Raw genomic sequence first — 25,119 nt, 5'->3', positions numbered from 1 at the left:
GTCTGATCCAAACCGATCAATTGAACTCTGCCAGTTTTATACCTTGTGCGCGGTCCGGGTGTAAGCTTTTACCAGGATTTTTTATTTATTTTTTTGCGTGGTTTCACTGGAATTAAAGGCGCCGTTTCTACCAAAGGTTTGCAATGCTCCTCCAAAGCGTCCGGTTCATAACTCTTCAACATGCTGTCAGCTCTGGTCAGAAAGACGCATTTATTTCAGAGTCCATGAGATGAGACTCAGAGGTGACCTCTGCTTCTGAAACTCAAAGTTTTTTTCTCTGGAATTTCTGAGATTAATGTCAAACTTTCTGTGTATTTTTTCTAGCAAATATTTGACATTTCAAACTCAGAACTTTCTCATTTTTTTTTGTAAAATTTTTAAGATTAATCTCAAAAGTTTTGGCTGAAAGTTACATTTCCTTTTTTGTTTTTCTATCTCCAAAAGCTGTGATACACTGTAGGTCTGCGGTTTGGTTGAAACCATGAGCTCTGGACCGGAGACCGCTCCTATAACAGGAAGTGGACTACAGTGCTGGGCATTCTGGGTAAATATACCCAAAAACAAGCGTGAGAAATGGCTAGTGTTGTTTTGTTTTTTTACCAAAGACAAAAGAGAAATCCTACAACTGGTAAACCTGACACCACTCCATTTTTGTTACATTTCGTGAAGAAGGAAGTTGTGCTCATGTAAACTTTAGAGGTTTTCGAGTCATTTCCTTCAGTGATTCTAGGCGCAGCGCCCCCACAGGCGAGGAGGGGAATAGGTTTTTCAAAGAGTTGGGATAATTTATTAATGCTTTATTTCAACCCATAGAAAGGGGGGCGTAAAAAGGGGGACACATATTATATTCTTTAAAGCTGCAGTGTGTAACTTCTATATTTAATGTTTTTTTGTCCCAGATTTGTTAAAGCTGTTACCTTGTTGTGACAGCTTGAGACAGATCTACTACTGCTGACTAAATAAATGCAGAAAAAGCAACAATCAAAGCCAGAAGGGTTGTCAATCATCCTTGAGTATTAGCTGCTAAATGTGCTAATGGTGTAAAAACAACTTACTGTTACAGGAAAACCATTTATCTGCCGTCATGGGAGGCCATGCTATCTGGACTTAGCATTCATGACAGCCAGTGGTAGCTGCAGCGGGAAGATAAGCAGCGTCATACAGAGGGTGATTGACAGCGCCAAAACCCTCCTTCTGGCTCTGATTGGTTGTTTCTAGATAACCAATTAATTTCATCCCAAACTGTCGAAAATATGTTTTATAAAAGTCGCATACTGCAACTTTAACAGGTAAAAATGGAACAAGAAAATATACATTCACATACACACAAACATTTACAACAAATATACATACAATAAAGACATTGAGTCATCCAGTTCATGTTATGTAATAATATCTGTAAAATGCATTGGAGTGTGAAAGAGACCCGCACCAACTTAATGTAACAAATGTTTTCAAGTTTATCTGTATAAGACATTTCAGCAACAAAGCAGTTCAAGGTGCTTTACATCTTAAAAACACTAAAATACAAAGTCACAGAACGCAGACTCAACAACTGAAGCTTGCATTTTGTCAAGTGCCATCGTTACGCATCAGAATGTCGATTAATGGGAGGACCAATCAACATTTCTTGGTTGGGAACTAATGTTGCAGTTTCAGTCCCCAATCGAACCCAACCTACTGTTCTATCAGGTGTGAAAATACTTTATGTCTCATTTAACTGGGTGGGCATCTGTGTAAAATTGCAGATGCTTCTAAACATGTTTGCAGAGATTTCAGGGATGAGCAGCTTCACCTGTACCAACCGTGCCAGCTTCTTCCCCGAGTCAATCTGCCTCCCACTAGTTTGGCCATCGTCTTGAGCAGAAACCAGTTGATCTGTCAATCAGTGACCCCCACAGCCCTCCCTCTGCGCTCCCTCCAGTTCACCCGCCCTTTCATAATCTCCCATCTTTGCTCTCTCACCTTCTCCCTTCTTCTTATTCCACTGACCATGCATGTTCCAAAAACAGGTCTCATTTCCATTCGCAACACCTCCTTCTCCTTCCAACCCATCTCCTGCATCACCTCCTACTTTCCAAATCCAACTCCATCGTCTCACCTCCTCATTGCTCCACCTCAAACCCCACCCTTTAACCCCCACCGCCACCACCAGCATGTCGGCCTATGCAGGAAGTTGGAGTGGGGTGTTCCTCCCATCCCGAGCCCATTCGGGGTATAAAACCCTCCGCGTGTACGCACCCATTCGCTCTTTCTGTCAGTCCAGCACTCCTGAATCAGAGGGTGCCACAGTTCTAAGTGAGGGCGGTGGACCAAGGGTTGAACATTGCAGAAATAACAGAAGCACAACAACAGGAGAATAAGAGCGTGGATAGGCACGACTAGTCTATCCTGTGAGGATGGAGAACGCGCACACAAAGGAGACGGCAGAATGCCTGTCTTACTTCGGGGTGAACGAGAACGTCGGCCTTTCTCCCGACCAGGTCAAGAAGAGCCTGGAGAAATACGGCTTCAATGGTGAGAGTCCAGGCAATGGGGATGGAGGGGGTTGGCATTTAGTCCATTCAGAAAACTACGTTACTTCCACCAGATATTTTCTGGTTTTCAGTTGGGTTGTCGTCAGCATAGTTTCTGAAAACTCTCATTGCTTTAGAGCGGACTTACAACAGCTGGTAAAATGCAGAGATACTGAGAAGCACAGACTTTGACGGCTGTGAGGAGCTATTTAAAGATAGCCGAAGAAGATGGCTGGAGAGCGAGAGAGACAGGTGACGGCTCAAGAAACTTCCTGGATGATATATGGACAGGCTCAACCAACAGAGGCAGATAATTTTAGGGTTGGTAATGCAGACAGGGCCTTAGATGGTGTTTTTTGCTGATATATCTGATCAATAACCGTTGGCTGAGGGTCTTCATTGCATGGATTGTCTGTAAACATTTTAATGAATGATCATTTGATAGAACAACACTGCAGCTTGACTTTTTTAATTAAAGTTCCTTCACAAATTTGAGAAGTTTTTGCGTTTTGGTGAATTTATGTTGAGAATATCCCCCAACAATTTATAAAAACGCTTCTCCAGTGAACACTGACTAAACGATGCATTTCCTTGTCTCTCTGTGTCTCCGCCATGCGTCAACTTGATCTCCAGAGCTTCCTGCTGAGGAAGGTAAGTGTCTACTTGAGTACCTCCTCCACATGAGCACAAATTACATTGAGCAATCCCATTGAGCAATGACATGACAGAAAAAGTTGGACGATGTTTGTCAATCATTGGCGACGATTTCTCAATATTCCCTCCCGTCATTGGCTGATTTGACTGTTTGTGTCTCTCAGGCAAGAGCATCTGGGAGCTGATCATAGAGCAGTTCGAGGACTTGCTCGTCAGGATCTTGCTGCTGGCTGCATGCATCTCTTTTGTAAGTTATTTCAGGCCATTTATCTTCCACCTTCATTGACATTAACACATTTAAAGCTTTAAGAACACATGAAGACTTTCACTTTTTCATTTAATCTTTAATCACAAAAACCAATGTAGCAAAACCAGACATGTTAATCGCAACCCTTGCAGCCGCTTTTGTGAAATACAACTCTACATCCCCCCTTCTTCAAGGCCCTCGACCTCTCTATGTATTTTTAAAGACGACAACTTGAGAAGCCGCAGCGCAAAGGGCTTGTAGGAGGTGTATTAATTGCTGTGCCTAGTTTTTGTGGCCAGCTGTCACGATGGCCTTAGAAGGCGAATATTAAGAAGCCAACGAGAGAAGGGGGCCCGTGAAAGTGTAGGGGGCTAAGGGGTGAGGGGTTTATTTTAAGAAAGCCCCCAAGCTGTGGGGAGAAACCGAATCCTTCGGGAAAGGTCAGGCGTGAAGGAAGAGATGGAGGAACTCCTCAGGAGGAAACCAGGAGAAGAGAGAAGCTACAGGGTTGAAATTAATGAGGATTATGTCATCATACAAACAATGTTCAAGAAAGTTGTTCAAAACAAAATGTAAATATTTGGTAATCCAAGCGCAGAGTTGGGTAGTAACTACATTTACTTCAGTAACATTTTTGTAAAGATTTACTTTGATGAGACTTTTTTTTACTTTCACCTGAGTATTTTCACTATGAAGTATCACTTCTCGCACTTGAGTAAAATTTCTGTAAACTCTGCCCACTGAGTAACATCAATGAATGAAGAAGCTTGTTTTCACAAAACAAACCACCAGACACAGACAAGCAAACACCTGCAGTTTTTGTTAGTTTTCATATTTATCTTTAAAATACTAAAATGTAAACATAGCTATATACTTTAGTCCATCTGATGATGTAATTTTGATGTTTTGATCAATCACTCAGTACTTGAGTTATATTTTTACAAAACAATTTTTAGTGCTTACTTTTATTTGAGTAAACAAATCTTGAACTAGTGCTACTCAAAATTGGATACACTTTTTGGGAACTCTACCCACCTCTGTCTAAGTATTTATGTATTTCTACATCTTCAGACACTTTTATTTCTCTGATTCCCGTCAATAAAAATACCTGAACAGGGTGATTTGTTGACTTTTGTTGACTGTTTTTCCTGCTCTGGCCTCAGGTGCTGGCTTGGTTCGAGGAGGGCGAGGAGACCGTCACCGCCTTCGTGGAGCCCTTCGTCATCCTTCTTATCCTCATCGCTAACGCCGTCGTCGGAGTGTGGCAGGTCGGTGACACCGGCCCAAGACATTGAGCAATATCTCCACACGTATCCATTTCAGCGATGACAGAAAGTACCCAGGTTTTCGGTTACGGCCCATGTTCCGCACCCAGACGCGGTTGCTTCACACTGAAGCTAAAAATAGCTCTGAGATTTAGCTAGCTTAATTTTTCTCGTCATGCGGAAACTATTAGTCAGTCTTAAACATTATGGAGAACAAGCAGCTGAAACGTATCTCTGCTGGTGTTTTTATGATGAATTATTAATTAATGGTTTATTGGATTAGAATTAGATCCAATCGATTACCGTAACTAATGTAAGACTCGTGGGTGTCCAGGTACTGTGATTCTCCTTTGTAGAATAATCCACAGAAACAATTGAGCTCTTTCTCAATGTCGAACATTTAATTTCTTCTCCGCTACTCCATCAGCCGTTACCGCACTCAGCCGTAACCTCCCTCCCCCTTCCATCCGGGGAGCCTTTCACAATAAAACATTTCCAAAACATTTTACATTTTCATAACTCCAATTTTCACTCTTACACGAATAACGTCCGCTTAGACCTTGTTATAGTTTGGCTGCCATCCAGCAGATGGCGCCGTTGGTCATCCTTAAACGGATGGCGGATCAGGAAAGAGAAACGGTCCAAATGGAGTCTGGTTTGGGATTTAAAACGCACTTTGTGCGGTTGTTTTTTGAAATATAAACATTCGACAAGCCCAAATTTAATCTTAGCGCACATTTAGTCGAGCAGCAACAACTTCCCATTCAGAAATTACTGATTTGCTAGGAAGGCGAGGATGTGATGATGACAGAATAGCGGAGTGCGTAAAGCGAAACAAAAAAGTAACAATATATAAAAATGTATAAAAACAAGGTTCAGATATAATGTGGATTTTTAACTGAAAAATTCAGCCTTTTGTGTTGTAGAAAGCTGGTCAAATACAAAAGAAAACTCAGCTTTTTAAGAAACTGGCCGCTTGACAATTAGACCTATAAGAGCAATTAAATTTAGTTTAACTCATTAAGCGTCCTCAGCTGTTTTCAAGTTTTTATATCTTGTCTCAATACTATCAGAAGTGGACAGAGTAACCAAAAATTTTGCTCAAGTAAGAGTCTCACTACTTTAACATATTTTTACTCAAGTAAAAGTAAAAAGTAGCCATCCAAGAAATTACTCAACAGTATAAAAGTATTTGGTAAAAAGTCTACTCAACAACTGAATAACTGATCATATTATCAGTCCTTTAATATTTAGAAATTACATCATTAGATGGACCAAAAATATTAAGTTAAGTGGAAAGTTTGGTATTTTAAGGACCAAGATGACAATAATTCATTTAAGTAACAAAAACCAATAAAATCAGGCAAAACAAAAAATTTCCAAAGTAAATATAATTGAGTAAATGTAACTAGTTACCACCCAACTCTGAATATCATCTCCTCCCTTGTCTGTCCTCAGGAGCGTAATGCTGAAAGCGCCATTGAGGCTCTCAAGGAGTACGAGCCTGAGATGGGCAAAGTTTACCGTTCTGACAGAAAGAGTGTGCAGAGGATCAAGGCCAGAGAAATCGTCCCCGGAGACATTGTGGAGGTGTCCGGTAAGAACTGTCCAGCCTCGTCACTGTGGTTGAAAGATTGGATTTCTGTGAGGTGTGAGACGATAAGAGACAACAGGTCCTGACCGTAAAAAGCACCACAAATAGTGGGCTTTGTGAAATCTTTTAATCTACCAGCACTTTTCTTTAGACTGAAGTGACATTCATGTTTCAGATTTGACCCAGCGTGAGTTCTGATTTGTATCTGACAGAAAATCTGTGGAGGGAGATAAAGATGATGGAGACGGCAAAGAGGCCTTCCAACCTCAGAGACTGCCATCACCGTAGATAAATGGGTTTTTTTTTTACATTAATATATCCTTTATCTTATTTTATCATCTTTTGAGAGATGTCTGTTTCACTTCTTTGATGGAGTATTAGGTCCATGTAAAGAAAAAAATAAAATAAAACTTTGAGAATAACATCCTAAAATTACAAGAATAAAGTTTGTTCTTGTATTATTGCAAGTTTATTCTTGTAATATTATTACTTCTCAATTTTATTATTATTATTATTATTATTATTATTATTATTATTATTATTATTATTGTAATACTTTGTCATACACGTCCCGTCAGAAATAAGCTTCACAGTTGAATGTATTTTCCTTTTTACCTCAATATTTTTATTGAAATGTTTCACTTTGAAGATTCAACCACATAGCAGCTTGAGCAGACTTCTTTTATAGTAACTACATCACAGTAACATAAAACTATAAGTCTACTATAACTATAAGGCTCCTAAAAACACTTTAGTTGTGTTTTTATTGTTCCATCTTTGGGGCTACAGCTAATCAACATCTGAGAAATTAAAAAAATAAAAAAGTTGAACAAACAAAAAACACCAGTACTAAAAACAACATGAATAATTGAGCATTATGAAACGAATTGGAAACAGTTTTACTTCCTACTTGAAGTTTTGATTAATTTCAGGCTGTGTTTAGGGAATCAGGGCGTACAGTACGCTCATGTCAAAGCGCCGTGCCTTTTTAAGGCGACGTGTGCAGCTCTGCGGAGCAATCATGCTGACTGCAGAGAACCATGAGTATAAATACCCTCACCAGCGGCTGCTTCATTTCTTCTCCCCAGCCGGCCATCGCTCACTTTCCTTCATCCGTCAGTGTACACCTGTCATCCGTCCAGCTGGTCCGCTCAGCTTAGTGCCGCATTAAACCTCGCTTCACTATGAAACCCACAGGTTGATTTATACTGTTTTCTAATGACTTAGGGGTCATTTGCAAATTAATTCTCAGAGGTATTTTCCTTGTTTTGACACATTCTCTAGTTAGGGAGAAGCTAGATTAGATACGATACACCAAAAGTCAGTAAAATAGGACAAATAAATTATTTTAAAAAAGAGTAAAACAAGGTAAAATATGCTCAGAAAATAAAAATAAAATAAAAAAAGATGCCATGCCATCACCCTAATCTTTAGCTTCCTTCAGAGTCTCAATCAGATTCAAGCCAGGACTCCGTCTGGGCCGCTCCAAGACATTAACGTTACTTCCAGTTGTGTTAAATATGCTTGAAAAATTAAAGATCACCTCAAAACAAAATGTACCATAGTATAAATAATTATGGGCGTAGATATTCAGATTAGTTTCTATTTGTTTATTTCATCTTTTTTCATAAATTTGTTTTTATATTGGCTTTTGGCTGCAGCTGTAGACAAACTAATCCACACTGCAATGAACCCTCCATGGTTTATGTAAGAGTTCAGTAAATATTAAATATTCTTTATAATCCCAACAGTTGGTGACAAAGTCCCCGCTGACATCAGGATTGTTTCCATCAAGTCCACCACCCTGCGTGTTGACCAGTCCATCCTCACTGGTAAGGTCTCCTAAAAAACACTTCAGTTGTATTTTTATTGTTCCATCTCTGTGGCGTTTGGTAAATCTTTTGTTTTTTTTGCTCCTCAGGTGAGTCCGTCAGTGTGATCAAGCACACAGAGGCTGTCCCCGACCTCAGAGCCGTCAACCAGGACAAGAAGAACATGCTTTTCTCTGTGAGTGTCCTTCTGCTGTCTAATTCATCACCAGTTTGTCTCTGTTGAACCTGACGTCGTTCATCTGCCTCTAACTGCTGCTGCAGGGCACCAACATCGCTGCTGGCAAGGCCATTGGCATAGTTGCAGCCACCGGCGTCTCCACCGAGATCGGCAAGATCCGTGACCAGATGGCCGCCACCGAGCAGGAGAAGACTCCTCTGCAGGCCAAGCTGGACGAGTTCGGCGAGCAGCTGTCCAAGGTTATCACACTCATCTGTATCGCTGTCTGGGCTATCAACATCGGCCACTTCAACGACCCAGTCCACGGTGGCTCATGGATCCGTGGTGCCGTCTACTACTTCAAGATTGCTGTTGCTCTGGCTGTGGCTGCCATTCCTGAGGGTAAGGATGGCAAATAAAGATTTTTCTTTTGTTGTCTTCCTTGTTTTCCTCTTTATCAATTGACTTTAAGTGTCCTTCATGAAAACCAAGGTCTGCCTGCTGTCATCACCACCTGTCTGGCTCTTGGTACCCGCCGTATGGCCAAGAAGAACGCCATTGTCAGGAGTCTGCCCTCTGTGGAGACCCTGGGCTGCACCTCCGTCATCTGCTCTGACAAGACTGGCACCCTCACAACCAACCAGATGTGTGTGACCAAGGTGGGTGTTTTGCCAAAGAAGAATGGTAAACGGCCTGCTCTTGTATAGTTCTTTACCAAGTTCAGAGGATCCCAAAGCTCTTCAACCATTACATTCAGTGTGGTGTTCCTGTTGGTGTTTGAAAAAACGCCACAACCAGCAGCTGATTACTAGGCTTCTGTATCACTTGATGGCAAGCAGAGGAGGGCATGTAATTATTTGAATCAGCTGTTCTCTAATAGAGACACATCTAAAATATGCAGGGCAGTGGTTCCTAAGGACTGGAATTGAGAAACACTTTTCTATTGGGTGGTAGGAGTTTGAATTGTAACCAGAGGGTTGCCGGTTTGAGATGGTGGTGGTATGGTGGCCCTCTGACCACCACCAGCACTCAAGGCGGATGAAGTCCCTTGTCTAAAGACAGGGGCTCAAACTGGCAACCCACCGGTTACAAGATGAACTCCTACCATCATCACTACCTTCACTCCATTGAAGAGTGTTTCTCAGAAACTAATGCCCTGCATATTTTAAATGTGTCTCTGTTCCAGAACAGCTGATTGAAATGTTTGCATGACCTCCCCTGCATGCCATCCACTGCTGCAGAAGGCTGTTAATCACCCACTTATTCAAGTCAGGTGAATAAGAGAATCACTTGAAACATGCAGGGCAGGGGTCCCAGAGGACTGGAATTGAGAAACGCCGCTATAGAATGTTGATCGTTTTCTGTCAAAGACTGCGTTAATCAAAGGAAAACCAATCGCTGTTTTCTCTCCTCCAGATGTTTGTTATCAAGAACGTTGACGGGGACCATGTTGACCTTGATGCCTTTGACATCTCTGGCTCCAAGTACACCCCCGAGGGCGAGGTGTAAGTCTGCCTCGACTACAATTTGTCATTGTTCAGAGACCAATGATACTCTTGAATCATTTATTTATTTGGATTTGCCCTTTCCCATCAGTTCCCAGGGAGGTAGTAAGGTGAACTGCAGCCAATATGATGGCCTCGTTGAGCTGGCAACCATCTGTGCTCTGTGCAACGACTCCTCTCTGGACTACAATGAGGTAAACCCCAAAACTGCCAGTGTGCCAGAGAGAAACCAAACTGCTGTCAGTGATGAAACCAAGTCACCCTATCAACATCTGTGTTCTCCAGTCCAAGAAGATCTTTGAGAAGGTCGGTGAGGCCACTGAGACTGCCCTGTGCTGCCTGGTTGAGAAGATGAACGTCTTTAACAGCAATGTGAAGAATCTGTCCAGGATTGAGAGAGCCAACGCCTGCTGCTCTGTAAGTTTGCTCTTCACATACATAAAGCTACGAGAATCATTGTTCTTCGGTAAATATTTGGCGACTGTGACGTACCTGATGGTAGTACCTCTTTTCTCTTTATCCTCTCAAAGGTGATTAAGCAGCTCATGAAGAAGAACTTTACTCTGGAGTTCTCCCGTGACAGGAAGTCCATGTCTGTGTACTGCACTCCAGCCAAGGGTGACGGTAGCGCTAAGATGTTCGTTAAGGTGGGTTCTTATTCTGTTGTGAACCAACCTGAGCTGTAATAAGGCATTCCTTATCCAATCCTGCTGTCTCTTCAGGGTGCCCCTGAGGGTGTGATTGACAGGTGTGCCTATGTCCGCGTTGGCACCACCCGTGTTCCCTTGACCAACGCCATCAAGGATAAGATCATGGCCGTCATCAGGGACTGGGGTACTGGCCGTGACACTCTGCGTTGTCTGGCTCTTGCCACACGCGACAGCCCACTGAAGCCAGAGGAGATGATCCTTGAGGACGCAACCAAGTTTGCCGATTATGAGGTGAAGCATGAATATCGGCTGTTATGAGATGTCGAGTCAAAATACAATAGTTTCACCATATGACAAAGTTAAGATTATTGCCCATCTCTGGTGGTCGTTGGGATAGAGACGGAGTACAACCTGGAAAGGCCACCGGTCCATCAAAGGACATCATAGAGGCAGTCATACATAAGGGCAAGTTATGGAGACTCTGTAACCTAACAGCCATGTTTTTGGACTATAGGAGGAAGCCGGACTACCCGGAGAGAACCAATACATGCGCATATAGAGAATATAGAAACTCCATGCATAAAGTCCCCAGAACCTTCAAGGCAACAGTGTTACCAACATATATCATGCACAACATATATAACACATCCACCGCGTACATATTTAATTTGTCTAATACTGTACTTGAGATGCTACATAGTATTGATAGAAATGTTCTTCTACAATAACCATTGGTTGTCAAAAAGGCACAAAGCAACCCCCAAGCTAGGTGAAAATTAAAACACTGATGGGTACGAGACATCTTGTGTTAGACAGTATCTTGACTTTTCATGCCTGACTTCCTCCTGTATGAAATGACAAAAACTCTGATTGGGCAACCAATACCGAAGCACCAAAATTTAGGAGAGGATGTAAAGTAAACGCGTTTGTTGAACCAAATATGTTCTGTGTAAAAGTGTTCATCCATTAACCATGTTTTGTGATGTATTAACAGTGGGAAGCGTCTATTAAATCGCATGATGGCGTAGCAGCTTTGAAACCACGACCAGAATCCAGTCAACGATTTGCTTGATATTGAGACAACATGTCCTAATCATCATCCTTCCCTCCTCAGACTGATCTGACCTTTGTTGGCTGCGTTGGTATGCTGGATCCCCCTCGTAAGGAGGTCACTGGCTCTATCGAGCTGTGCAGGGATGCTGGAATCCGTGTCATTATGATCACTGGTTAGTATCGGCCAAATTCACAATCTTATTGCAGGCTGTATTAATGTAATGCTTTATACATAGTAAAATGCTATGTAAGTTCCTTGAGACTCAAAACAATCCTTCAAATTGGAGACCAAATGTTTCCCTTTGGATTCTAGGGGACAACAAGGGAACTGCTATTGCTATCTGCCGTCGCATTGGCATCTTCAGTGAGGATGAGGATGTTTCTGGCAAGGCCTACACCGGACGTGAGTTTGACGATCTGCCCATTAGCGAGCAGTCCGAGGCCGTGCGCAGGGCTTGCTGCTTCGCCCGTGTGGAGCCAGCCCACAAGTCCAAGATTGTTGAGTACCTTCAGGGTCACGATGACATTACAGCCATGGTAAGAGCTCTGAACCTTGTGATGCAGCTTTAACTTGATACGAGTGATGTCACGTATCAGTACATTAAAATCTAAATGACGGTTGTTTCTTCCTACTCCAGACCGGTGACGGAGTGAACGATGCCCCGGCCCTGAAGAAGGCCGAGATCGGCATCGCCATGGGCTCTGGCACTGCCGTTGCCAAGTCTGCCTCTGAGATGGTCCTGGCTGACGACAACTTTTCCTCCATTGTGGCTGCTGTTGAGGAAGGCAGAGCTATCTACAACAACATGAAGCAGTTCATCCGCTACCTCATCTCCTCCAATGTCGGTGAGGTCGTCTGGTGAGTGACTTGTGTGACTTAAGCAATGTCTTTCCTTCGTTCCTTGAGCTAACCTAAGTTGTCTGTCTGTTCAGTATCTTCCTGACCGCTGCTCTGGGTCTGCCTGAGGCTCTGATCCCCGTCCAGCTGCTCTGGGTCAACCTGGTCACTGATGGTCTGCCCGCCACCGCTCTGGGCTTCAACCCCCCTGATCTGGACATCATGGGCAAACCTCCACGTTCCCCCAAGGAGCCTTTGATCTCTGGATGGCTGTTCTTCAGATACATGGCTATTGGTGGTAAATAAGAGATTTAGTTTGGGTTTCATTTAATTGTAGAACAAACATTTGCAGACATTGATGCTGGTGTCCAACCCCAACAGGATACGTTGGTGCTGCCACTGTTGGCGGTGCTGCCTGGTGGTTCCTCTATGACGCCACCGGTCCCGGCATCACCTACTACCAGCTGGTAAGCTATGATATCTTTTTCTATACATCTTCCACCACGATACCTGAACTGCCTCCCTGAGCCCTCCCATCTTTCTGGTCTAGTCCCACTTCATGCAGTGCCATGATGAGAACGAGGACTTCGCCGGTCTCGATTGCGAAATCTTTGAGGCATGTCCACCCATGACCATGGCCCTGTCTGTGCTGGTCACCATTGAGATGTGCAACGCTCTCAACAGGTTCTAAACCTTCATAACCACAAATAATTTTTACGGCTGCTGTTTTAGCCTCAACTGATGTGTCCATTTCTTTTTCCAGCTTGTCTGAGAATCAGTCTCTGGTGCGCATGCCCCCATGGAGCAACTTCTGGCTGCTTGCCGCCATGACCCTGTCCATGTCCCTGCACTTCATGATCATCTATGTTGACCCACTGCCCGTAAGTCCATTGTACCAATTTTGTCTCTGAATTCAATAAATATTTTAAAGGTGACCTTCTATGCTTTTTTGAACAGGTTAGGAAAGGTCTGCAGACTACACGAAACACGAGTAAATTATTTTTTTTACACAAAATCATTCTGAGATAATTTCAGCTCCTTTCAGAATGAACTGTTTTAGGGTCTCTTGTCTCTTTCAATCCAAATAAGCTGATGCTGGCCACACCCTCCAACTCAATGTTTACACTCGCATAAGAAAATGGATACACAGTCATATAACCTTACATCTTTGAAGAGCAAAAGTGGAGCCTAATGCACGACCAACAAGAATGCAGCAAGTGGTTTCTGGATGGCAAGTCATAAACCCTTTACCCGAAGGAAAAATGGAAGTACAAAAAATGTGCAAAATTTTAATTTTGCTTAATAGATCCTCTATAAAAAGTCTTAAATTTGACTTGCTGTAAACTGCAGATACTCTGATGAAGGAATATCAATGGGGAACTTTCTGTTGGTTGTGACTTAATAATCGGAAGGTTTTAGAAACTGCTCGTTTTCCACACACCAAAAAAATTTCTTGTATTTTTAAGAACCTGGGCTTTTTTCAGAAGCAGTTGAGACCCAAAAAAGTAAAATAAGTGATTTTTGATAGGCCATTTTCAAAATGAAAGTTTCCCTGACCTCCACCTTTAACCTCCGCCTCCACAGATGATCTTCAAGCTGACCCATCTGTCAGTTGAGCAGTGGATGATGGTCCTGAAACTTTCCTTCCCCGTCATCCTCATTGATGAGGTGTTGAAGTTCATGGCCCGCAACTACGTTGAGAGTGAGTAGCCTCATGATTTTGGGCATCTGCAATTTCAAATTAGTAAAAAGTTTTGTAGGGTAACCATTCATATTAATTTCTCTGCTGAATAATTAATTAATACCTCATTGTTTTAAGGAATCACTCCTTAAGTTCCCTTCAATAACTTCCATTAAGTTTGTTTGACCTTACCTGACCTGTGTCATGTCTCTCACCTCTCCTTTAATCATTAATTCACTGACCCTTTCTGCTCATTTCCAGAGTAAATTTGAACAACCCATCTCCGTTAACCTGTAACTAAAACAAGGTATTCCACTGTTTGTCGCTAGTGGTGATAAGGTGTGCATTAGCCGTTTATGTTTGTGGTTGTTTAGTTTTTGTCTTTTCCATGTCCTGTACTTGCATTTAGTCTGCATTTCTCCACATTGTTGAACAACAATATAGAAAAATACATTTTGATCTGAGATTTTACAGTGCAGCTGTCTCCTTCTATTAGTTCTGCTTATTGCTAGTTTTGCTTCTGACACCATGCAGGTGAGTTGGTCTCGTCTGAGTCGTCACTGTTCAACGTCGTGTTGCTTTGGTTTTCCATGTCTGATAAAGAACAGCCTTAAAGTTTAGACATCTTCTACTAAAAATGTAGAAAAATAGCCTTTAATTTGAGTGCATTTAGTTAGTGGGGGGGATCCCATATAGAGGAATAATTGGTGCCATTGGTTTGCAAGAAGCAGCTCTCTGAGAAAAATCTGCATTTCAGTAAAAAGATTTTAAAAGTTTTTTTATGTAACCTTGTTAAGCTTTAATGCAGATAACCAGCCCAGTAAATCAATGGAAACTGTCTCAGCATCAATGTAGCTTGAACAGTTAGCATTATGAAAACAATCCATCTTATTTCTGAGTTTAGGTAAGGCCAGTTTAACACATTTCAGCAACCAGGCAATTAAAAGAGCTGTACATGATGAAAAAATGATAAAAATACACCGCGGTGACATAGAAAAGGGTAGTAAAGAATTGAAACACAGATAAAATTTATGATTTTCCAGGTATTATTAATTAAAGGTTACACTCAATAAATGGGTTTTTAGTCTTGATTTAAAGAAACTCAGTGTTTCAGCTATGTTTGGTTCTGGTTCTGGTCCAGACCAGAAACAGGACCAAAAGACCTGACTGGTCTGGAACGTTGATACAGCAACAGCAGATCTTTAATGTATTTTGTGCTGCAACGACAAACGCGTTGATTAGTTTCTCTAGATTGTGCCGCACCTTTAATCACGAACATTTTCTCCAGGTGATAAAAGGCTGACTTTGTAACTGTCTTTATGTGTCGCTGGGGGCTAAGGTCTGATTTAATCCCTACACCCAGACTTCAGATCTGATCAGTAGTTTCCAGCTGTGTGCTGCTGACTCTAGATCGCTCCTGTTTAGGTCCAGTTAGTTTTGTTTCTATTCAGCTAAAGAGAAACTTTTGGCTCATCCATGTAGCTTATTGATTTGAACTAAGCATCTGTTCAGTGCTTGAAAGGATTCATGGTCGCTTAGTGACATTGTAATTAATGTAGAGCCGAGTATCATCTGCAATGATCAATTTTATAATTTGTTCTAATCTGAGCATGTAGATGTTAAACATGAGGGACGTCAAAATGGAACCCTGTGGTACGCCACTGGTGTTTTTAGAGCCCGTTAACAAAATCATTAAACATTAAAAAAAATTCAGTTTATGCCTTTACTTTTTCTACACTTTTCTTTTATTTGACATAAAAATCTCCAACATCTTTCTGTTTAGATTAAATGTGATTTATTCAATTCAAGGTATGTCAAATGCAGCATTTTTTAAAATTGATTTTAGGCCTTTAGATAAAATCCAAATGACTTTAGCTGAGAGCCACAATTGAATTTCACCTAACAAATTATCTAGTATTTTATTTGTTTAGATTTTTAAAGAATTTCAGACAGCTTGCTTCTCCAGATGTACGAACGTTGTCGCCATTATTTTGTTTGTCTAAAATAGTATTTGGACTGACTGTTGTGTTTTTTTATGCATTTAAAAATTGCACCTTATCTAATTGATCTGTTTTCTCTTCACCAGGCACAGAGGCTAAAAAGTAGAAATGTAGAAGAAGAAAATCTTCTTGAGGCGAAGAAGAGAGAAAGCGAGAGATCATAACCAAAAGGAGGAGCCATAGTTTTCCAACCAGTAGAAGAAAAAAAGAGAAAACACTGGAAAATAAACATAAAAACAATAAAAACTTAACAAAAATCCACCGAAAAACAGCCTCCACCTAGAGAAGATTGAATTGAATTAAAGGAGAGAATGTCTGCTGACAAAGTATTAAAATATTTAAGATTTTATTCTAAGACTTAAAGTATGTATTAAAGGTGATTTTTTTTTGTTAACCTCTTGGATATTCTCCGCTGTTGTTTTTGTGTCCTCTGTCCATTTTCATATGATTGATTTTCCAGCTCAGTACTTTTATTCTAGTCTTTGTCGCTCTTCGTGTCGCTCAGCCTCCCTGCTTGGCCCAGGCTCTGTACAGCGTGTTGTAGGGTTGCAAAAATGACTTCATAAGAGCAGAAAAAAATAAAAACGATAAAACGCACGCACCTCCAGCTGCCAGCGTTCTCCGTAGGTACCATGATGGAGGTCTCATGGCACAACATGGGCACTCAGCCACAACACTTCTGGTCTTATTTATTGTTTACGTGAGGAGCTCTAATAAAGTGACGATTAAAAACTTAATTTGTGGTACACATTTATTCACTTTTAGACATAACGAGGTGCAGTGATTGCAGTGTTGAAACATAATTTTTTTATAATTTTTTTTGATCGCTTGTTTTGGTTTTAAGCTTGTGCCAAATTTGCTGACAGTGCTGCTGTTTATGTGCTGAACAGAGTCAGTTCATCTGCCTTTGGTCTGCAGAAAACCCCTCCAGATCCTCTAGATGAGGCTCCTGAACGGTATGTTCACGTCCTTCATTTGCTTTTCGTAATCTTCGTCAAACATCTTCGACTGCTCAGGTGTGAAATGGTTTTTCCAATCCCCCACTTCACCTGAATTAAAAAAAATAAAATAAAATTTAAAAAGTGTGTAAAAAAATTAGAAGAACACAGTTGGATATTTAAATATTCAAAAAACTTAGAAGCAAGTTCTTGGTTGATACATCTAATAGTAATTTGCCTTGTTTGGTCACATTTCCTGGGAATCAATTGTTATTCTTATGAAAGAGCTTTGAAGTTTATTTGTTTGGCAAATTTTTGTACCCAAAAATTAAACTTATTTTTACTTAAGAAAAAAGTAGATGACCAAGAAATGACTCAAGTAAGAGTAAAAGGGTATTTGGCAAAAAGTTTAGTGAAGTACTTAGTAACTCATCAAATTGTCAATCATTTAATAATTACATCATCAGATGGACCAAAATGTAAAGTTAAGAGGAAATTTTGGTGTTTTAAGGACAACATATAAAATAATTTATAAAATTACAAAATAAAACTTTTTTCCAAATCAGTTTCTTTCAAGATAAACTCAAGAAGCTTTAACAGAAACTGCAGGTGTGTGTCTGGTGAATTTCTGGTTAAAACATGTTTGCTTTTCATTCAGTGGGTAGAAAATCCAAAACTTTTACTCAAGTAAGAGTAGAAACACTTCATAATAAAATTATGTAAAGTAAAAGTAAAAAATAAAGCGTAGTAAAAATATTCCTAAAACTACATTTTTCCCAAAAGGTTACTCAAGTAAATGTAACAAGTTACTACACGACTCTGGAAACTATACAGCAGGAAAATACTTAAAACTGAAGGTTTTGGTACTTTGACTAATTCAGCTGGTAGTAATTATCTGACCAGTTGGGGGCGCTCATGAAGCACTGAAAATTATATTTAGACAGGTGATCCTTAAATATGAATAAAAAAAATCAATTAATACCGTGAGGCATTGGAAAAAGTAATATATCCTGTACCAATGCAGCAGAACACTTTAAATTCCCCATATTATGTCCTAATATTCATTCATTATTCATAACTCAGACGTGATTTTTCATAAAATCCCTTCACTTAACAGTTTTGTGACAGCAGCTTTAGTGGAGCTGAGGAGCCATTTTCGTATCAACAATCATCACAGGTGATTGGAAAGTTAATTAAAAGGAAACAACAATAATATTATGAAAACTCCTGATATGAGCTGAAATTAACAACTGTAAATATGTAAATGTAAAAATCATAACGTAGATGGACCATCTACGTTATGGTCCATCTAACGTAGATGGACCATCTACGTTAGAACCAACACTTTGATTGGTTCCAATCAAAGTGTTCCAAACACACTTTGATTGGAACCAATCAAAGTATGTTCCAACTGCCAATCAGAAAACCCGTGGGATGCTTGTGGGATGAGGTAATCGCTGTTGTCAGTGACAAGCTAACTGCTGTTAGCAACACAAGCTAGCTAACAATAAGAATTTTGAAGTATTCAAATGTTAAAGGAGCATTCACTAACACAGATTGCACACAATGTGACTATAAAGACTTGCTGGTATGAAACCATCAGATGTGGGAAAAAAAAGTTTGGGTCCAAAGACATCACCATGATTTGAACATGGCAGCCATATTGGATTTTGAGGCTGGGGGTTTGGGAGAAAACCCTGAACTTTCCGACTTTATTTTTTTCCTAAGTATTTCAAATTTGCCAACTAAAAAATGGATGAAAAACATTTTTTTTCTCTTTTTCTAACTGAAAAAGTTATAGTAAGGCAAGCCATTTTCCATATTTAGGATCACTACATCTAAGCAACCTTAGTTTGATCGCTGACTTATATATCTGCGTATAATTCCGGATATTGTACTCACCTTTCCTCATGAACGGGGAGATGGACTGATCAAAAACAGGCGATGGGATGCAGGAGTAGTTGGCCATCGGATTCTCCTTCATGCTCTGGAAGGACGTGAGCTCTACAATCCGGTTGATGACATCATCAGAGACCGACAGGTCCAGATACCTCATGATGCGCTCCACTTCACGGCGGGGATTCTGTAGGGATCATCAGAACTCTATTCACACTCAGACAATCAACCATGACAAAAACTGAAGCATAAATTAATGAGTGGGTTGAAGTACACTGCAAAAACACAAAATCTTACCAAGTGTTTGGTTTAGTTTCTACTGCAAATATCCTAGCTCACGTGAAATAAGACAAAACTAAATTAAAAGTAACTTTTCAGCAAGATATAGGAGTTTGTTTACACAAAAAAAAAATCTACCAGTGGAGCAAGACATGTTTCCCTTACTATAAGCAAAAATTATTTAATTTTGAGGACTTGAGCTTGACTTAAGTGAGGTGAAAGCAGCATAATCAGGTTCTAAAGTGAAGTGGGACAATTTGACCAGCATTACCCAATGTGTGTCCTCACAAAGATACAAAAAACCTCAGACTCTCAGCAGTCTTTAGCGTTCACCTCCAGGAAAAATGCAACACTGCAAAAAACATACAAATCTTACTACATATTTTTAGTTTCTAGTGCAAATATATTAGTACACTTAAAACAAGTCAAAACTAACTTAATAAAAAGCCATTTTCAGCAATATGTAGGTGCTTGTTTTAAGTCAATAATTTCTTCTTGTTGATGAAAAAGAACTGGCAGATTATTTTCTTTATAGAAAGATATTTTTACCATGTTATTGGTAATTTAATCTGTCAGTGGAACTAGAACTTTTCCATCAATATGAAGGAATTATTTACTTAAAACAAGCTCCTAAATAAGGCTGAAAAGTTATTTGTAAATTAGTTTTCACTTATTTATAGTGCGCTAAGATAACTGCACTCAAAACTAGATTTTGTGTTTTGACAGTGTACGGTCATGTCAACCTAAAGAAAATGACAAAAAAATTGATTAAATCAGACAAAAATCAGCAATAGGGTTTTTAAATCTTTTCTAAAATCTTCTTGTGTCAAATAGCTTTTAAAACTAGCATTTGTTGACAGATTTTTAGGTTTTAGGTCTTAATTTAAGCACTAATGTCCTCACCTCTTTCATGTCCTCGTAGAAGAGGTAAAGGATATTCTTCTCCTCCCGCTCCACCCAGTAACCTTTGACATGGTCATACCAGGAGCCCCAGGACACTGAGGAGACGGACTCAGGTGTTTGAATCGTGATTAGAAGTGTTAAAACTCGTGTTTTAACAGGTTGGAGAAATTTTCTCCAGCCTCTGGCAGCCAGTGCTGCTTTAAACATTAACATGTGCATTCTTGATCTTAGATTGTGAGACTGTTGTTCTTTTAATTTCTTTCTTTTTTCCCCCCCTGTTTTTACTTTTTAGCTGTTCAAAATACATAAATGAATGTACGTATATGTATTTTTGCATTTTTTGTCCTCTAAGTAAAGAATAATGTGTAAAATAAAATAAGTGTAGGAGGAAGTTTGGTTTATTAGTTCAGTCTACCTCCATTTCAAACAAATAGTTACAAAAATATATCTATTATCGTATTTAAATTGTGAATATGTTTGAAATAAATAAATTTCCTCTAACTCTGTTTCTCTATTTCCCTGTAAAGCACTTTTAATTAACTTGTGCATGAATGGTGCTTCACACATAAACTTAAATGGTAAAAACGTTCAGCTTGTGATTCAGTAAAGCAGCAACTATTTCAGTAATGTCAGTTAAACATCAGTAACTGAAAAATGCAGCTGAAATTCCTGCGCAGATCTGCAGAGGTTGTTTTCCTTTGACTGGTATTTATATCTGATGCTGGCTGGGCAAACTGGTGCTAATCTCATCACAGCTAGTGAAGCATAAGAAGATTTTCTTAAAGGGAAACACTGATTTAAAAAAAAAAAAAAAGAAAGCAGGTGACAAAGGTTGGATAATTTACCAATAACTGTTAAACTTTACCTGAAAACTCAACAATAAAGTTTAATTAGTAATCCGAGTCCAAATTAAACTTTACTGTCAGCAATAAAGTTTAATAAGTCAGCATACTGACTCAGTTTTAAATGGGATTTAACAGTGTATTGAGTTTAAGGAGAAGCAAAAGGAATGAAATTCAACCCACTTACACTCCCCTCTCATAAAGTCCTGTATGTAGCTGTCAAAGGGTCCTGGTTCAGGTTGGGTCTTATTCATTAGATGGAAGTAGTAGTAGCTCACCAGGTTGTCTTTGGCATTGCGTGCGACGTAGATAGCCTTCGCAAGACAAGGAGAAATATGATCACAGATTTACAGCAGGAAGTCTGCGGTGAAGATAATGTTTAGATCTCTATCACAGTTGCCTGCACTGTTTTATACCTTTAACCCCATCGATATGCAATTAACTGGCTAGTCAGGAGCTGCAGAAAGAGGCTGCATCGCTCTTGGTTTGATAAGTCTGTTGGAGATCCGGTTTTACCTTGCATTTGTTTTCCCAAAATCCTAGAGGCACCAACTGAAAAGGAAGATGTGTCTTGATGAGTCTTGGAGGGCTCATTTTCTTCAGAAGATCAAGACCTAAAACGAGAAATTCAGAAACATGTAAAAGACTTAAAACGTATTTATTCAGCCTGCAACTCTGAGCTCAGCACACAGAGAGGCTAGATAACCTGTTTAACATTTTAGATACAGTGCATTGCAAAAACATTAAAAATAGGGATGCAAGTTATTGTTTAATGAGTTAATCGAAAGCTGATCTTATGGATCTACTAATGATTAATTGATAAGCGGCCATATTCTTAAACACGAGTTTCCCCTTGTATTAAGAGGGCCGATCGCCTTTTCATAACCTAAACGGCTACATTATTCATAATATGTTAACTTTGCGCCGTCAAGTAGCAACTCGACCGAATGAGTGAGTATTATGGTGATAAATCAAGTAACCTCTCGGGTGTTTATATTTCAAAACAGAACAGAATAAAATCAATTTTGGCTCCTACGCCTGACTGAACCGCCGTTTTCTCTTTACAGGCCTAGCATGGCCGCCATTTTTTGCTTCTGTATCAACGGATCCGCATAATGATGACCAGTGGCGCCTTCTGCTGGATGGCGGGCAAACTACAATACTGTAAAACAAGGTCTAAGCGGCTTTTATTAGTTAATCGGTTGGAACTATTTTCGAAGAAAAAGTCATTTACTGGTCATTTCATCCACGCGTTTTGATAATCAAAATTTTTATATCAAAACTTAAATGTTATTTTTTTTCTGGTAATTGCATTTTGTAGAGCTTGTAGCGACATCCTCCCAAAAAAAAAAAAAAAAACAGAAAAGTGGTTGAAACATTGACTTGGGGTTTTGAATATAAATTCATCCCACAATGCAATTTTTTATTTCCAAAAATTTTTTAAAAACATGTCTTATTTTTCTTCTTTTTCAGAATTATTTACTACTTTGTGCCTCTCCAACACATAAAACCCCAATAAAATACATTGAAGTTTGTTGCAAAGTGAACAACTGTGGTTAATTTTTAAATTTGTGAAATATAAAGAGTTAAATGTTTGAACCACATACTTTGACTTCTGTATTAAAGGGAAATTCTTACGGGGTATTAGTGCATTGAGGTGCATTAGTCTGGAATAATCGTATGATAACATCCCCCATAAATGGTTTTTACAGATTCTGACATAACACAAACAGAAGAACAAGCTAATAACACTTCACAGTCTCTAAACCCAATCAAAAATGAAGGAACAATAATTCGAGGATGAACGCACACCTGATGGGATCGGGGGTGGAGAGCAGATTTCTAGGAACGGACTCCGGACCGGGGTTGGAGCTCGTTTGCAAGCCTCAGCGTCCCCGTTGTGAAGAAGAAGGTCGATTATCTCCTGAGTCCATGTGGTCCCTGGGGTCCAAAACATACAGAATCCTATCATTAATCAAGAATATGAAACACTGATTCCCATCTATTACGTTGCATCAGAAATTGTGCTCAGTCACCCTGGGAAATTTGGGGAACTTGTCATCTTACAGGATGTTACAACAGCCAGGAAATATTGTCACAAAACTGGGATACCAACTCAACCACATTAGCTTAAAGCAATAGCAGGGGAAGCGGTATGGATGAATGAAAAAACAAAACAAAAAGCAGATACACAAAAGTGTTTCGCTGTAAAGATTGCAAGTTTGAAAACAAAATATGTGTATAGGTTTATGTTTGTGCCCAGTTGATTTTCTGTTCTTTTTTGGGGGGGATTTTGTTGTAATAGGGGACCGGTCTTTAGGGGACCGCTGGTTTAAAGGGAGAGGAAAGATTTATGTTTGTAGAGATGATCTGTGAAGTCAATAACATCACAGCACTGCAAAGACAGAAAATCATACCAAATATTTTTGGTTTATTTAGTGAAAATATCTAAATACACTTAAAATAAGACACAACTAACTTACAGGTAACTTTTCAGCAATATATAGAAGGTTGTTTTATGCAAATAGTTCCTTAATATTGTTTAAAAAAAGTTCTAGTTCCACTGGCAGATTATGTCACTTGTAACATGGAAAAAAATCTCTTGGTATATGTGAAATAATCTTCCAATGGAACTAGAACTTTTTCATCAATATCAAGAAACTATATTTACTTAAAACAAGCTCATTGCACAAGAAACTACACTCAAAATACTTGGTAAGAGTTTTGTATTTTTTGCAGGGTAGTATTTTCCCTCAAGGTGAGCGCTACGTGACTGCTGAAAATCTGAGATATTTATGTCTTTTTGAGGACCTATATTGGTCAAATTATGCTCCATCACTTTGAAACATGAATATTCTGCCTTCACCTTCACTTTATACGCAATAATATAAACGGTAGAATAAAGGTTCAACTCAAAAAACGAACAAATTAAACGATTTTTGATCTCATAGATTATTGTCTCTTTCAAAGTTTTTATTTAATTCTGTGGATATTAGTTAGGTCACAGATGTATCTGGATATAAATTAAAATTCTGAAAGCTCCAGTCTGAAAATACATATTCATGTTCTTAGAAAGGACTTTCCCTCAAGGTGAGCGCTAAGCGACTTGTGAGAGTTTTTTCCTTGCAGCCCAAATTTTCTATGACAGGCAGCAAAATTTCATCAAACATTCTTGTTCAGAGTGACAGATAAACAGATTTAGAGTAAATTTTTGCCACGCTTGTGTCTGGAGGCTGTACCTGCTTTGGGGTAGGTTGCGATGAGGAGGTCTGACGGGTCGGGACGGAAAGCCCAGATGGAGTCCCAGTTGTTGGCGATGTGGCACATGAGGGGAATCCCTCTGATGGGGATGAGAGGGAAGCGAGTGATGGAGGAGCTGGCCTTCTCTATGGCCTCCTTGTAGGATAACTCCTTCTCCTCTGCCATGACCGACGCCGCTCCGCTCGGGCCAGGAAAATCACAAAAGAGTTCAGCAGTGAAATGGCTGTGGAAGTGAATCCGGCGTGGTCGTTCTCCCCAAAGTTCTGACTTCAGCGGCTCGTCCGGGTGCTGGCTCTGTCAACATTCAAGCTCGATTTGCTTCTGTACACAAAGAACTACAACTGTTGACTCTTGCTCGCTGCGTGACCGGCAAGCCCACAGTCAGTGTGCATACTTCCTTGTCCCTGCCATTGTCTCCTCCTTGCGTTGTTACCTGCCTCCCAGGATTCTGTACTCTGGATTTCTTGTTGTTTGGAGAGTAAATCCTCCCCAGAAGCTGAAAGCAAAAAAACAAAATAATAATAATAATCAACAACCTGTCAGAAGATTTTTCTCAGCAGAATTGCTTCAATCTCTTGAAATGTGTTTGTTTTCCCCTCTCTTTATATCTTTGTAACTCGGCTGCCTGAGTGCCTGTACCAGGTTCTTATCTCCTTGTGAGCTACGCTAAAGTACCCTTATGTAACGATCCCAGTTACGTATGAATTCAACTTCTTTCTCACACTTTTCTTAACCGTTTCCCCTGTAATTTGAGGAAGGGACAAGGGAGGGACCTGAAAGAGCCACTCAGACGTGAGGTCCAGCCAGAACACATGCCTGACAGATGGGTTTAATTTTTCACAGAACATCGTGTAATTGCACAGTGTTCCTGGGGGACGGCTCAAATGTCATTCAGTCTTCTCAACTAATACAAAGAAATCACAAGTTCTTTGTAAAAGACAAGAGGAAATCTGTGGAAACTGTCCAGCTAAAACACACCTTTGGACCCTTTCAAAGTCAACACAAAGC

General features: G+C 39.9%; 2 protein-coding genes across 3 annotated transcripts; one reads left to right on the top strand and one right to left on the bottom strand.

Moving 5' to 3' along the window:
- Positions 1-2,240: 2,240 nt before the first annotated feature.
- atp2a1l (ATPase sarcoplasmic/endoplasmic reticulum Ca2+ transporting 1, like) lies at positions 2,241-16,729 on the top strand. 2 transcript variants are annotated; one of them, XM_044103249.1, is made up of 24 exons: positions 2,241-2,517; positions 3,150-3,167; positions 3,335-3,417; positions 4,581-4,685; positions 6,141-6,279; positions 8,028-8,108; positions 8,198-8,283; positions 8,370-8,667; positions 8,758-8,924; positions 9,682-9,770; positions 9,862-9,964; positions 10,056-10,187; positions 10,301-10,417; positions 10,493-10,711; positions 11,535-11,646; positions 11,787-12,010; positions 12,112-12,332; positions 12,407-12,609; positions 12,693-12,778; positions 12,862-12,995; positions 13,075-13,192; positions 13,896-14,013; positions 14,254-14,299; positions 16,079-16,729. In XM_044103249.1, the coding sequence occupies exons 1-23, from the start codon at positions 2,400-2,402 to the stop codon at positions 14,256-14,258; spliced, it is 2,976 nt and encodes a 991-aa protein (XP_043959184.1). In that variant the 5' UTR covers positions 2,241-2,399; the 3' UTR covers positions 14,259-14,299; positions 16,079-16,729. The 2 variants fall into 2 exon arrangements, with proteins under 2 accessions (XP_043959184.1, XP_043959183.1); XM_044103248.1 differs by lacking the exon at positions 14,254-14,299.
- sult1st6 (sulfotransferase family 1, cytosolic sulfotransferase 6) lies at positions 16,726-24,855 on the bottom strand. Its single transcript, XM_044103250.1, has 7 exons — positions 24,090-24,855; positions 22,663-22,791; positions 21,367-21,464; positions 21,038-21,164; positions 20,009-20,103; positions 18,833-19,013; positions 16,726-17,041 (listed from the first exon to the last, which is right to left on the bottom strand). The coding sequence occupies exons 1-7, from the start codon at positions 24,274-24,276 to the stop codon at positions 16,929-16,931; spliced, it is 930 nt and encodes a 309-aa protein (XP_043959185.1). The 5' UTR covers positions 24,277-24,855; the 3' UTR covers positions 16,726-16,928.
- Positions 24,856-25,119: the final 264 nt, after the last annotated feature.

This window comes from Gambusia affinis, linkage group LG20 (assembly GCF_019740435.1).
Source record: "Gambusia affinis linkage group LG20, SWU_Gaff_1.0, whole genome shotgun sequence".
In the NCBI taxonomy this organism is placed as follows: domain Eukaryota; kingdom Metazoa; phylum Chordata; class Actinopteri; order Cyprinodontiformes; family Poeciliidae; genus Gambusia; species Gambusia affinis.
Note: the sequence above shows the minus strand (reverse complement) of the source record. Positions and strands in the feature narration are given on the sequence as shown.

Bases quoted from the DNA above. Each gene is read 5' to 3' on its own strand.
- atp2a1l (XM_044103248.1), top strand. From the start codon at position 2,400: ATGGAGAACGCGCACACAAAGGAGACGGCAGAATGCCTGTCTTACTTC. The intron at 9,965-10,055 runs GTAAACCCCAAA...TGTGTTCTCCAG, and splicing joins CCTCTCTGGACTACAATGAG to TCCAAGAAGATCTTTGAGAA. The intron at 10,188-10,300 runs GTAAGTTTGCTC...ATCCTCTCAAAG, and splicing joins GAGCCAACGCCTGCTGCTCT to GTGATTAAGCAGCTCATGAA.
- sult1st6 (XM_044103250.1), bottom strand. From the start codon at position 24,276: ATGGCAGAGGAGAAGGAGTTATCCTACAAGGAGGCCATAGAGAAGGCC. The intron at 22,792-24,089 runs GTACAGCCTCCA...TTTGGACCCCAG, and splicing joins CGCAACCTACCCCAAAGCAG to GGACCACATGGACTCAGGAG. The intron at 17,042-18,832 runs GTGAGTACAATA...TTTTTAATTCAG, and splicing joins CTCCCCGTTCATGAGGAAAG to GTGAAGTGGGGGATTGGAAA.